Source organism: Patella vulgata, chromosome 4 (genome assembly GCF_932274485.2).
Source record: "Patella vulgata chromosome 4, xgPatVulg1.2, whole genome shotgun sequence".
NCBI lineage: Eukaryota > Metazoa > Mollusca > Gastropoda > Patellidae > Patella > Patella vulgata.
Genome location: NC_065882.2, coordinates 6190164 through 6205389, shown reverse-complemented (window position 1 = coordinate 6205389; position 15226 = coordinate 6190164). Strand labels below are relative to the sequence as shown.

The window sequence follows — 15226 nt, the reverse complement described above, 5'->3', positions numbered from 1 at the left end:
GAAATATAGATCTGTATTTTAGTCAGATTGATATTAAGTTTAGAGACTTGCCTCATTTAAGACATAATTTATGTTATTTTTATTACTTACATCTGTTGATTCTTATTTTTCAGACGCTACCTCAGAGAAACGCTAAAGATGGCCAATGCTGAAGATTTAAATCGTTTAACGTCCTGTTCTTTAGTGCTGTTAGGTCATATATTTTTATCATTGGGCAATCACCGAGTAAGTTTATAGTTAATATAGTTTTTAGGCAATCACATACTAAGTTCATATATTTTTATCATTGGCAAATCACAGAGTAAGTTTATAGTTTATGTAGTTTTATTATTAGCCAATCACATATTAAGTTCATATATTTTTATCATTGGTATGCATTGGACGCTCAACTAGAATTTTCCGTGTTCAAATTCCAGTGTTGACCGAGACGAATCTCAGGATTTGTAAAGACGTTTCCCATGGCTGACAAGTAAAGTGATGTTTAGGGACATAATATTTGAAGTACATGTAAAACGTTGATATAGATTTTGTCGAAGTCTAAAAATAGACCACTTGGGTTAGGGAGTGGGGGGGTGGATGGCCTAGTGGTCTAGAGTTTTGAGCTCTAGATGGCAGGTCACCTCCAGTTTGCAGTTGTGGTTTCGATCCCTTGTGTAAGCATATTTGGCGTCTTCTCAACCTCGTGGGTTTACTCTGGTACATTGTCCAACCGGGTCCTCCGGTTTCCTCCCACTGCTAAAGACCCCTACACGCAAGCAAATGATTGAAATAAAATTAAAGCATGTGTTAGTCCCGAAATGACCTAGTTTGTGTCGAGTGGACGTTAAACCCCATTTCTCTCTCTCTCTCTCTCTCTCTCCATTCATCTTTGTCAAGTGCTATTTCTCAGTGTCGATGACCACAACGTGATGAATTTCACTGGAAACCACTGGGGTTTTTTATCGAATTTGTTACATATTATAGCAAGTGCGGACATAAGGCACCTGTCAGACTTTGTCTCACAACCAGTATATTATAATTTATATCGGACAATGTGACAGACTAGTATATACATAGTGTGATAACTTGTACTGGACGACGAAGTCTGTGACAGGTGCTTAAAAATACATTATGTAAGATTTAGATAAAGAGCTAGCCATTCTTGCTATAAAAAGATATTGGTCCAAAAATGATTCAAATGGATACATTATGCAAGATTTAGATAAAGAGCTAGCATTTCTTGCTATAATAGTTCGAAAATAGCTAATGTAAAATGAATAATTTGAAAATTTCATTCAAATTACTTTATTGCGAGCGAAGATATTAGCCTTTGAAGGTTTGACAAGACGTGTGCAATAATTTCAACCACCGTACTGGTTGTTTAAAGCTAAGTCTCGCTCCTCCATTTTTTAGCTTAAATCAAAATATGGCTGAACTGTTCCAATCTGTTTAATATCGGAAAAATCTGATACCATCGAGAGTTGATTATGGTCTGGATAAGTTAATTAATGTCTAATTAATAATTTAGAAAATATTTCAGACCTAAAGAAAGACCTGCAATAGGCAGATTTAGCTCTTGCATAATGTATGTTTAATGTCCAGACTTGTATATTATATTACTATTTATTTTATGGATGAATAGAATATGTTTATGTTTAACTATATATTTATATACTATTCAAAAAAAGTAGGGGATATTTGATTTTTAAGTGTTATTAAAGTCACCTAATGAAACTGACGAAGAAACAAATGACAAAATGAAATGAAGTTCACATTCATCGATTTATTCCAAATGATCGTTAGACTAAGTAAGGCACAGACTGACCATTATAAGGGTAAAATGATACCCGGGGTCAAACAGCAAAATTACCACAGCATCACAACCAAGTCAGTAACGGGTAAATCCTCCTCTGTTTGCCAAACAAGCATTGATCCGACGTGGTATACTCCTAATGAGACGTCTAAGGTCATTTTGGTCCAGATTGTCCCATTCCTGTTGCAACGCAGCAGCAAGTTCTTGGACATTGGCAGGACGTTGTTGACGTTGACGTAACCTCTGTCCAAGCATGTCCCAGACATGCTCGATGGGGGAGAGGTCGGGACTCAGTGCTGGCCAAGGTAATGTGGTGATGTTCTGTTGTTGGAGGTAACCTGTAACGATCCTGGCCCTGTGACATCTTGCGTTGTCATCCTGGAAGATGAAACGGCGGCCATGACGTCGTGCGAACGGCACAACATGGACTGCCAAGATGTTGTCCCGGTAGTACTGGCCTGTAACACGCCCTGCAACAACATGTAAAGCCGTTCTTCCAGCAACAGTGATGCCTCCCCACACCATAACAGAACCACCCCCAAATCGATCATGTCTGATGACGTTAACGTCTTGGAAGCGCTCGTTTCGACGACGCCACACCCTCCTACGTCTGTCCAAAAAATCAACAGTGAACCTAGACTCATCTGAAAACATCACATTGCTCCAGCGTCGATTATCCCAGTGTTGACGATCCCTACACCAACGACATCTTGCCTGAATGTGATGATCTCTCAAACAAGGGATCACGCGAGGACGTCGGGCGCGAAGGTGACCCCTATGCAGTTGATTCCGAATCGTCTGGCCACTCACTCTCACACCAGTGTCTGTTTGAAGACGAGCGCTGATCTGATTTGCTGTGATGACACGATTTCTCAAGGCCAAGGTACGGATAAATCGATCCTGGGCTTGAGTTGTCGCCCTTGGTCGACCTGAGCGTGGTCTGTCCTGTACAGATTGTGTATCACGGTATCTGGACCATAGCCTGCTTATGACAGACTGAGAAACATTCATCGGCCGCGCCACAACCGCCTGTGTTATGCCGATCTGTAGCATGCCAAGGGCACGTAACCTTTAATTTTGGGTAAGCCGACGCATATCAAAATTTGTTTTCTGGTCACTAAAACAATTAAACTGATGTTTCCACCCTGGAATTCAATGCCACAATGACTGTAACATTCAAAGTCAGAGTCGTGCAAATCTTGGGTTGGACCCCCATGATGATCCCAAGCATCACCTGCATTCCATGCGGTAGCTATTGGTGCGTTTGGGCGTCACATGTAACTGGAAATGTTTCTTCTGTTAGGTTCTATAGTGACTTTTTTCGTAGTCATTTGCATATTTTAGTATTATGCCCCCAAAATCAAATATCCCCTACTTTTTTTGAATAGTATATAATATAGTTACAGGAAGCAATGAATATTATGTAGTTTATATATTTATATGATTATTTTCTTGATAACGATACCTGTATGTGTATTGAAACTTAGAATGTTAATAAAATTCAGAAGTAGTATATCCATATAAGTGTGTTAATTTTTAGTGAAATCTATTTCTATATGTCTTATTAGGATTATATTATATGTTTATAACTATGTATTTACAGGAAGCAATGAATATGGTGACGCCAGCCATGCAGTTAGCTGGTAAAATACCCGATGTACACGTACAGCTATGGGCTTCTTCGTTATTAAAAGGTAAATTCCTATCCTTTTTATTTGCCCGCATGGAAATGTGGTTATTTATTGTCGTCGCCTTTGTCCAACGTCCACAATTTCTTGTAACCCCTCTACAGACTACATTTATAATCAGATCTTTTTGAAATTTATATACTTTATTTACGTTAGCTAGACGGAGATGCCTATTTAATTTCAACAATTTCCGTTAATTACTTCTAAAGTTATGGTCCTTGTTTCACTTTGTAGAACCTTTTGAACGACTAAAGATCTGTATTAAATTGATATGCATTATCTAAATTAGTAAAATGATGAAGCAGATTGAAATTCAGCAATTTCTGTTTATTACTTCTAGAGTTACGGTCCTTTTTCACTTTGTAGAACCTTTTGAACACTCTAACCACTAAAGTTATCATCCGATCTGTATAAAATTTATATGCATTATTTAAATTAGTAAAACGAAGAAGCCAATTGAAATTCAGCAATTTCTATTTATTAATTCTAGAGTTATTATCCTTGTTGAAACTTGTAAACGCTTTAACGACTAAAGTTATTATCCAATTTTAATTAAATTCATATACGTTATTTAGATTTGTAAAACAAGGAAGCCTATAAAATTTAAAAAATTCTGTAATGGCCATTGATTCACTTTTTGAACCCTGTGAAAGACAAAAGTTATCATCTGATTTGTATGAAATTGATATCAGTGTCTTGTAACACTCTCATTAAATACAAATGAATAAATAGCTGCTGTAGGTTTATGTTTCATTGCCTGGCAACCTGTTATTATTTCATTGATTTATTGTTTACAAAAGGTGGAACATTGTTGATGCTATAATGATGGTTGTTTTAATGTTATATCTTGTCAAGCGCTGAAATAAGCGTCCGGACACGGACAATGTCCCGGCGAATTGACCCCTTTTGACAGGCCAAATTGCCTTTCGTCCGGACATAATTGTCCGACCGTGTTTTTGTAAAACATTAAGTCAAAAATATTCGAGTCGATCACTATTTATTATTAGACTCGAAAGTCCAGAACCAAAAATATCAATGACCCGAGTCATAGTGAAAATGTTACTATTTATATCTCGGCCGCGTGCAGATAAAATCTTCAATAATGTTTAGAATCGACTCTTTTACGCTGGTTATATCAACGACCCGAGTCATAATAAAAATATTACTATTTATACATGTATCTCTCTCGGCCGCGTGAAGATAAAATAATGAATAATATTGAGAATCGGCTCTTTTACACTGGTTATTCGAGTCTCGTAGCTAGCTTTGTGTTACTTTCGTATATTATTAGCTCTAAATCACACCTTACATTACATGTAATTATATAAATTATTAGTAATAAAAGTAATAATATTTTAAAATTAGTTTACAAGAAAATGTTCAAGTTGACTATGGATGTAATTAGGGACAGACTTTTTATACGAAAATATCTCACTTTGTTGGACACTTCCGATGTGAATGTAAATAGAAGAGCCGTGAAAACATGTCGAATAAAATAACTTCTTACTTTTCCCAACCCTCGGACACGGATATCCTGGCTAGTGGGACCATTCCAGAAAATTCAAAAACTGGTACTGTGTCTTATGTCTCTCATAAAGACACTTCTAAACGGGGGCCGTCGCCGTCACCAGTTCGAAAATTACAAACACGAACCGTAGAAAAGTGGATCAAAAATGACTTGGCAGATTTTGAACCATTTACGACAACTCAAGATGTCTATTCTTTAGTTAAATTTGAATCTTAACCAGAGTTTTTAGGATTTAGTCCCCAGCCCCACCAAAGAGATTAATGACATTATTATATGAACTATAAAGTTGTATTCCATATACATATAAAAACTTAAAACTCAAGGTTGTATGTGAGTCATCAATTTATTTTATTAATAAATGTATGTATAATAATATATATAAACATAGTAAATTTCAACAGTTTTTTGGTTTAATATACTTTATAAAGTATTTGTCAGGCTGAAAATCTGAAATGTCTGGCCGAAAATCAGTTCAGCCTGACATGATGTCAGGCTGAACCTTAGCAGTTATTTCAAGGCTTGTATAATCTTGTTATATTATAGATAATGTAGAGATGGTTGTTTTATTATTATTATTATAGATTTATATAGATTATCTGGTGATAATGTAAATGCTGAAGAAGGTTATATGATGCATACTAATTTCTCCCAGTCACTACTTAAAGATCATTTTCAATCATCCCAATTATCCGAACATGGACTAATACAGGTAATATATTTATATACATGTTCTATTCCGAAAGGGGCGTAGTTGCAGGTTAGCTCCTGGCTTTACCAAGAAAGTTCAACGGGATTTTTCGGCGTGGTTTTCCCTTATCAGGGCCTGACAAGGATCCTCTGGCAGTTGGATTTCGATATAAGAGTGGGCCATAGTGCTGCTGCCCAGGCAAAATTTCCCTTATAACACACAGTATAGCATATGCTTGTCTTCATTAGCCCAGTTGGAGCAGAACAGTAGGACGTTAAACCTCATTTCAATTCACTAACAAGGATGAAAAACCAAGGTCCCGTGTACACATTGGCTTTAGATCATGTGAGCATGAGTTATTTTGAACAGTGGTCAGGAAATTAAATGCTTGCCAATTGGACACTCATTACCAAAATTAAATGGCCAACTTTAAACTGGACGCAGGTACAAATGAGATGATTTGGGGTAATTTTAGACAATTTTTGTGAAATTTTAAACAAAGATTTGTTAGTGAATGTACGCAAGATTAAATGATACGTGGGTTACAGTGCATGTACATAAAATATTCCTTCACAGTTTGAATTAAAAATATGAATAGACCACAGCCCCCTGCTCACGCAGAAGATTAAGAAATTAAACCCCATTTTATTTCAATTTATTCGCTATTTAATTTTTCAGTGGACAGACGGCGAATGTCCGTTTCATCTGAGTAGTAGTGCTGTTGGTACTAGTGGAATGCTGTAACAACCAATGTCTATCCTTCTTTAAAACCCAATTAGCTGATTGGCTAATGGAACTCACTGCCCCGGGCTCTTCAGCGTCGTCGTATATACACGGACCATCAGGAGTGGTAAACCTGATGTGCTAAACGGAGAAATTGTGACGACGCTTCTCGTGAACAGACGATTATAAAGTGTATTTGTGTATTCTATATACTGGACTGATATACACTAGTTTACGGAGCTGCGTTAACGCGCGGTGAGGAGGCGGTTAATTACAGTGAACGGTTAATATCCATGGTGACAGGATGGCGAGATGAAAAAAAAAAGTGCTCAAAGTGAAATAAAGAAGAACTGAAGAGAAATGCAATCTACCGAGATAATTAAATGAAATGATGAGTTAGTTGCCATGGTGATTATAACTTCCTGATTATTTTTTAAAAAAAAAAACATAGAAAATGTGGAATCCTAAGGATTTTCGTCAGGAAATACTGAAAACAAAGAAATAGTAAAGATCGTCAAAATTTGTGGTTGTGACTTTTACAAAGCGGGAATTTCTTCACATACATTGACTGTGATGTTTTCCTTTCGTAACCAACAAAATTCATACCAGACATTTAATCATAGCACGTGCGTGCGTTCGTGTGTGTGTGTGTATCATCATCCTTAATGCTTGTATACTCTTCACTAGGGATACATTTATTTCTTGAGGTTTTTGTGGTGACTATTTATTGTGAGGATATTTGCAATCAAATAATTCAGACCAGATTTTGGGGGGATAAGGGGGATTCCATTATTCATTGTCAATTAAAACTAATGAAATTTAACAAGTTTTTTTTTTTTTTTTTTTTTGTCTCCAATAATAAATATTTTATATTTTGATTCAGTAAAATCAACCAATATTCAAATACATTAACAATTTTTAGAAATCTGAAAAAGCACCAAAAGAGAATCCAAAAATTAATGTATATGTTATCGAAAATTATATATAGTCTTTCAATTCATCTCAATATTGTTAATACTGAACGGAACCATACTTGGACTAATATATCTTATAGAGATTCAGCTTTCAGTCCAAGCCTGGAAATAAGGCACCGGTCACAGACAATGTCAGGCACAGATTCAGACGTTGTCAGGCAATAAACCTCTGGTGCCTGTCATTTTGTCCAGCACTGATTTGTCTTTTTTATTGATATTATTAAAAAATGTCCGGTACTATTTCATTAATGCCTGACATTTTGTCAGGTATATTGTCAGGCCTGGGCTATCACGATATTGTGGTGGGCTATCACGATATTGTGGTGGGCTATCACGATATTGTGGTGGGCTATCACGATATTGTGGGTTAAAAGGATTCCTCAATCAGTGGAATCATTATCTATGGTTTGATTTGACATCAAATAGCCTATTTTTAAAACCAGTTTAAGCATTTTATGTTACAATCTGATAAAAATACACATCTATATTTCGTTTCGTCTTTTTATACTTTCGATGGTCTACACCACAGTTCTGTGCACCGCACGCTAAGAACTCATCGTAACAGACCCTTTCATTGGGTAATCCCACATATTAATCAGAACGCTGGTTATATAACAACTCTTCCAGATCCTAGTGTTGTGAAGACAGTAAAACGAAATTTTGAACTATAAAAAACGAAACAAAATAGGATCTGTGTTTAACCAGATTGACTATGTTATAGCTTTATTGACAAGACTGGACATACAGCAATTACCCCTGACTTTGTTAAACAAAAATTATTATATTATAAATGTTGTGTGATCATTTGTGTCTAACAAAGTCTAGGACAGGTGCTGAATGTCCAGGATTGACATTGATTAAAGGTAACCTAATTGTTGAGTATATAACTTTGAAAACAAGTGGACTCTTTTGCATGTTTTTCTTACTCCTTGTTTTGGCAAGCCAAACAATTTTGAAAATGGCTGTATATTGTCCTTTTAAATATTTATCCATTCAGATTTGGGAAACTAGATACGGTCTTATTTTTTTGTGTTTTGAAATAAAACGGATCATGTAGCCCTTTTTATTGGTGAAATCCGGAATATGTTTTTTATATGACCCTAATAATATTGACTTTTATAGAGTCTGTGATTTTCAGAGTCATGCTGTAGGCATGTTGATAAAATACATGTAGAAACCGATGTTGATTTTCTCTACTCATAGTGCTATTGTAATCACAGTCCATCTTCATTAACCAAGACAGTTCAGAACAGTAGGATGTTAAACCCCATTTTATTTCATTTCGCTATCTTTTCTTTATTAAAATCCATGACTGACGAATTAATTCCTTACTTAACGTAAATTGAAATTCACTTACATCAACAAATTTGTGATTTTATTTAAAGGGGAGTTATGGGAGATTAGATAAAGAACTGACAGTTCTCGCTATAATAGTTTAACAATAGATAATTTAAATAGAATTTGCTAAAATTTCAGTCAAATTGCTCCAATCTGAACCAAGATATTAACAATTGAATTTCTGGCCTAGCCTCGATCATCATTTCTAAAGTCAGGACAATAAAAAGATAGTCTCAATTATCCATTTTGACGTTTAATCATCCATCACAAAATGTATTCAAATTCAGTAAATGTCATAGGCTAGCGATAAGATCGAGAGATGATTATGGTCTGGATAAGTTAATTAATGTCTGATTAATAATTTAGATAACATTTCCGGCCTAAACTAAGACCTGCATTAGGCAGATTTACCTCTTGCATAATGTATGTTTAAACAACAACAACAACAACAACAACAACAGCATGGTGACTGGATTTTGTTTATTTGTAGTTTGTGTACATTGTAATTTGTTGGTAGACTAATCAACTGTGGAAAAAGCAGCATTATTGAATAGTTCATAAGTCGAGTTATAAAATTTCCCTTCACACTTTTACTTCTTTACATATAAATTTAAAGATGGAAATACATTTTAATAATAACTGGGTGGGGGTTACGTCGTTACAGGGATGGTAATATCTGTTTTCAAACGAAAGGGGTTTGGTGACCGAATGGTCTAAGGCTTGTGCTTTAGATCATAAGGTCTGTCATTGAGTCAAGTGGTGCGGTTTCGATTCCCCATTTGTATGTGACATGGAGTAGGGTCACCTGTCTAACCTCGTGGGTTTCCTGTGGGTCGTTATGATTCTGTTTGTACAGATTCTGAACAATTTGTGAAAGTACTAAGAACAAAAGATTATTAGTATCATTATTGTACATTTCTATATCGCACGACTAAGTGCTCGGGTACGCTTTAAAATATATGGTACAGGAATTAAATATAGGAATAAAATATATAAACTAAAATACAAATAAGACGTTAAGCAGACGTTGTGCCCCTTGATCAAACTTTGATTAAAAACCCCTGGTAAATTAATATATCACCCAATAATACATTCTACAGTAGATATCGTTTGTGTGATAAATTTCATAATCAACTGCTGAGGAGTTATCGCTTTACATGAATTTGATTGGTCAATCAAAAAGGAACCACTTTTTTTTATTTTCAAAGAACAGTTCATTTTTTTATTAAAAGTTACTTCTTTCTTAATAAAATAGAACAATTTTTATTTAATTGGCCTTGATGGAAACACTGGGTCAATAAAAAGGACTTTGCCGTGGTTGAATTGCTGTCAAAAAATGATGTATCACTACGCCGTAATGTAATCAGGTTCAGTAAAAGTGAAATCTATGTGCATGTAAGAAAGGATTGGGTGATAAGTAAAATCTCCTACTCGTCTTTTTTGATATCAAAAAAGACTCGTAGGAGATTCTCTGTGTATATTGACTACCCTTGTTCTGAAAAAAATTGAAAATATTCATCTTTTTTAACATTGGATTTTGTAGCTTTTTTTTTTAAAAACACCTAAAACTAATGGCCCCCAGATCATCTCGAAATGCCCAAATCACAGAACTAGTATACAAGCCTTCCTTAGTTGACAGTTTAATATTCATGTGACTCTGGTGATATGAAGCACCATCGAGAGCAGGGGCCTGTTTCACAAAATTTTAACTAAGACAAAATCCAAATTTTAGTAATTTGATTGGATAATATTAGACTGATTTTAGTGCTTAGCCAATCAAAATTGAAGTATCTACTAAAATTTGGATTTTATCTTTAGTTAAAATTTCGTGAAACAGGCCTCAGTAGTTTAAGACTGTGCTATAATTCTTGGCTGTAATTAATTGAATCATTTGATTTGAATTTTTGATGATTTTATTTTGTATAACTAATCGATTCAGTCAGTGTTATTTACGATCGGATTAAAACACAGATCTTATTTCATTTCGTTTTTTGTTATAATCTAAATTTTTTATTTGTCTTCACTACTCAGGATCTGGAAGAGTTGTTCAATAACCTGGGTTGTGTGAGGTGCGAGGGATTAGCCTGGGTTGTCTTCACTACTCAGGATCTGGAAGAGTTGTTCAATAACCTGGGTTGTGTGAGGTGCGAGGGATTAGCCAATGGAACGGTCTGTCATGTCAGATTCTCGTTGTGTGCCTCAGCAGCGATAGAAAACCAAACAAAGCAAAAGCTGTATTTTCAAAGAGCCATTTTAAAAGCAAACGCTGATTGATTAATTGAATGACTAACATCATAGGGTCAAACGTTGCTCTTACGGCCCGTGAGGCAACCTCCCACTATTACTGGTCAGATCTTCATGTAGTGTAGGCCATCGAAAGTAAAAAAACAAACGAAATGAAATATAGATCTGTGTTTTCATCAGATTATGTTATTTATTGTGCTCTGATGTATTCAGTTGACTTGGTTCTTGTATTATTCATACTGATTGACAAGTAAGTATCTTTCGCCTGTATTCTATGTATGCGTTTCGCCGACGAAAATATCAATCTAATGCAAATATAATGGGACCGTTTCCATATAACCGGACAGAAACGCGTACATTGAAAACGGGCCTTAGACTGCAGATATGAAGATTAATCGTCTCTGACAAGCATGCATCTTTTGCCTGATTTCCATGTATGCGTATTGCCGACGAAAATGTCACTGTAATGCAAATGTAATTGGAACGTTTCCATGTAACCGGGCAGAAACACGTACGTTGAAAACAGGCCTTAGGCTGCAGATATTAAAGTTAATCATCTTTGTTAAGAATGTATTGTTTTAAACGGGATATATATATTTTTTTTAATTTTAACTGCTTGTATATAAGAATTTTAATGTTGGAAATGCTGACATTGTTTTTATGATCATCATATAGTTGTCAGTACATGGCTAAATCTATTTGTTAAGGCCAGCTCAATTTTTGTCAAGGTCGCAGAGATGTAAATAAGGTTAGAGTAAGGGATTGTTGGGGAGGTTAAATTAAACATTGGGGCTAGATCCAGGGTTAGGGTTGGGTTTAGCGCTAACCCTGTTTACATCTTGTGACTAATGACGAAAAATTGAGCTGGCCTTATCATTTAGCACTAACCATCAGTACATTTAGTTCGGTATGTCTGTAAATAGTAAGACGATTTAATTCTGTACTTTTTAATTCGCGCTAGGATTGAAATCGTGGTGATCCTGTCAGGTCGTATCATATTCATATATTGATGTCAGTCATGTTGATATTATCGTACCAGATCGTGGACTCAACAGGGACATGACTATCGTAACGCATCGCACGACAGTGGGAACTTAGAATTACCGTTACAATTCTGTGAAATTTTTATCTTTTTTTTAAAAAAAAAAAATGTAAACTCTTCATTCGATTTTACACTAAAATAAATGCAATTATATACTACAGATTGGTGATAAAACTAATATCTGTTGCTCTAGACACTTTATACCTTGGTTAATGTTTCTGTTTTTGTCAACTTTTATTATCTAAAGGTGAACTGCCTTCAATCCGCGATTGCTATTTCTGTAAACTATCGGTGAAAGTGGGGAAAATATCTATACAGGAAAGGATGTCGTTTTTACATATTCATAAGGATAATTGTGTATCAAATATAAGGATAACTCTACATATTAAATAATAAGGATAGCTCTACAAATAAGGATAGCTCTACATATTAAATAATAAGGATAGCTCTACATATTAAATAATAAGGATAGCTCTACAAATAAGGATAGCTCTACATATTAAATGATAAGGATAGCTCTACATAATAAATAATAAGAATAGCTCTACATATTGAATAATAAGGATAGCTCTAAATATTAAATAATAAGGATAGCTCTACATATTGAATAATAAGGATAGTTCTACAATAAATAATAAGGTCATCTCTACATATTAAGTATTAAGGATAGCTCTAAATATTAAATAATATAAAATAATAAGGATAGCTCTACATTTTGAATAATAAGGATAGCTCTACATATTGAATAATAAGAATAGCTCTACATATTGAATAATAAGGATAGCTCTAAATATTGAATAATAAGGATAGTCAAACATGATAGCTCTGTATATTAAATAATAAGGATAGCTCTACAATAAATAATAAAGATAATTCGAGGTATTAGTTATTTGGTTTCTATGTGTTTATTTGAAGAATATATCAGTAATATATATTTTTATGTAAATTCACTTTTATTAGATCAAGATATTTACAAACCCATCTCTAGAAAATGATAATAGAAGACAAGACAAATAGTTATGTTTCCAGGCAAATTAGGTCTAATTCAGGGCACTGATAGAATTACGCAAATGCATAATAAAGTGATTTAATAAGACGGTACTTAGAAAAGAAATCCTAGTTCGCTTGTACGTGTAAATATTGACTTCCCCTGTTCCTTGAAAAAAAAAGGGAGTCGGCGAATGGTTAACATGTGCGTATTTGCATCATATGATCTGACATTGAGTTGAGTGACGTGGTTTTGATTTCCTACTTGTACGTGACGAGGAGTAGGGTCCAACATCATGAGTTTCCTCCCACTGCTAAGAGTTATTAATTACCGAAAATAGGTTAGAAATCTTATAAAATCTTTAAAACGCATTTTGTGAAAGTTGTCTGTATTATCAGAATCGGATACTTACATTTTAAGTATATAGTATACATTTTAATTAGTTATATTTAAGCTACTAAGAGTTAAATTGTAAAACTTTAGTTGCTAGAAATAAGTTTGAATTAGTTTCAGATCTTATAAAATCTTTAACAAAAGGCATATCTGTATTTGTTTAAGCCACTAAGAGTTGTAAAACTTTAATTACCAGAAATAGGTTTTTAAATAGGTTGGAAATAGGTTTGAATTAGTTTGAAATCTTGTAAAATCTTTATCGGAAATAGGTTTGAATTAGTTTGAAATCTTGTAAAAATCTTTATCGGAAATAGGTTTGAATTAGTTTGAAATCTTGTAAAATCTTTATTGGAAATAGGTTTGAATTAGTTTGAAATCTTGTAAAATCTTTATCGGAAATAGGTTTGAATTAGTTTGAAATCTTGTAAAATCTTTATTGGAAATAGGTTTGAATTAGTTTGAAATCTTATAAAATCTTTATCGGAAATAGGTTTGATTGCAAATGTCACTTCAGATATCTCACGTTTATTATTTATCTTCTAAGAAGATACGTGACACCAGAAGAACTAGTCTTATTTATACCTGTGAGTGTCGCTTGTCTGTCCCTAGGGTTGGCGGCTATACTAGGGCTGTCCCCCAAGGGTTGGTGGTTAAACTAGGGCTGTCCCCCAAGGTTTGGTGGCTGAGCGAGGCTGGCAGCTACAATAGCAGTGTTCCGAGTGTTTGTGGCTAATCTAGAGCTGTCCTGATGGTTTAGTGGCTAAATTAAGGCTGTTCCAAGGGTTGGCGGCTAAACTAGGGCTGTCCCTAGGGTTGGTGGCTAAACTAGGGCTGTCCCTAGGGTTGGTGGCTAATCTAAAGCTGTCTCGACAGTTGGTCAATATACTAGGGCTGCCCCGAGGCTTAAAGTTTGGGTATAAGAGTTAACATTGGTCAGGTGGCTTTGTACTGTCAATTCCTGAGTTCTATTACTTCCTGTTTCACGAAGAGTCCGAGGACTCTACCGGTGAAACATCAGTTAAACAGCTAATAATTTATAATATTATTACCAAAAAAAAACAACCATTCATAATACCCTGTACAAAGTAATGTGTAAATTTTGTTAATTTTTTATTAATGAAAAGTCCTATAATATGTGTAGGTCTATGTAATATATCATCATACCATCTCATGTTGTGTAAATTATCATTATATATACCATATTAGATCTAAATACTGTACAAATTAATTTCCATGTAGGTGTGTACAAATGGATTTCTATGTATTTTATTGTCTGTTGTTTATAAAGAATGAATTAAGTTTGCTATTAGCCTTTTCTGTTCATATCTGGGGGGTTGGATGGCTGAATGGTTAGCACATGCGCGCTGTATCATAAAGCCTGTCATTGAGTCAACTGGCGGGGTTTCGAATCCCCTGTTGTAGGTGACAAGGAGTAGGGTCGCCTGTTCAACCTCGTGGGTTTTCTCCGGGTCCTCTGGTTTCCTCCCACTGCTAAAGACCCGTACGTGCAAGCGAATTATTGAAATAAAATTAAACCATGTTAGTCCCGAAATGACCTAGTTTGTGTCGAGTTGAGCGTTGACGTTAAACCCCATTTCTCTCTCTCTCTCTCTGTGTTCATACCTGATCTTGATGAAAGGATGTAGTCAGTTGTCATAAATGACAGCAAATCTACTATAAATTGTCTCAATGGCATTTAGTAATTGAACTGGTGTATACAGGTCACAATTCTATGGAATACAATCATTGCCTAGTCGAAACGTCGCTCAGTTATAAGCAGTAATTGTATTCCATAGAATTGTGACCTGTTTAAATCTACATATGTCAG

General features: G+C 34.9%; 1 protein-coding gene across 1 annotated transcript in view; it reads left to right on the top strand.

The window, feature by feature from the left end:
• LOC126817372 (MAU2 chromatid cohesion factor homolog) overlaps window positions 1–14697 on the top strand; it is a 36200-nt gene extending 21503 nt beyond the window's left edge. Inside the window, exons 14-18 of the mRNA XM_056100326.1 lie at window positions 114–225; window positions 3396–3486; window positions 5590–5717; window positions 6375–10800; window positions 10876–14697. Coding sequence (XP_055956301.1) covers window positions 114–225; window positions 3396–3486; window positions 5590–5717; window positions 6375–6440 — 397 coding nt within the window. The 3' untranslated portion in view covers window positions 6441–10800; window positions 10876–14697. The remainder of the gene's footprint in view (window positions 1–113; window positions 226–3395; window positions 3487–5589; window positions 5718–6374; window positions 10801–10875) is intronic.
• The last annotated feature ends 529 nt before the right edge of the window (window positions 14698–15226 follow it).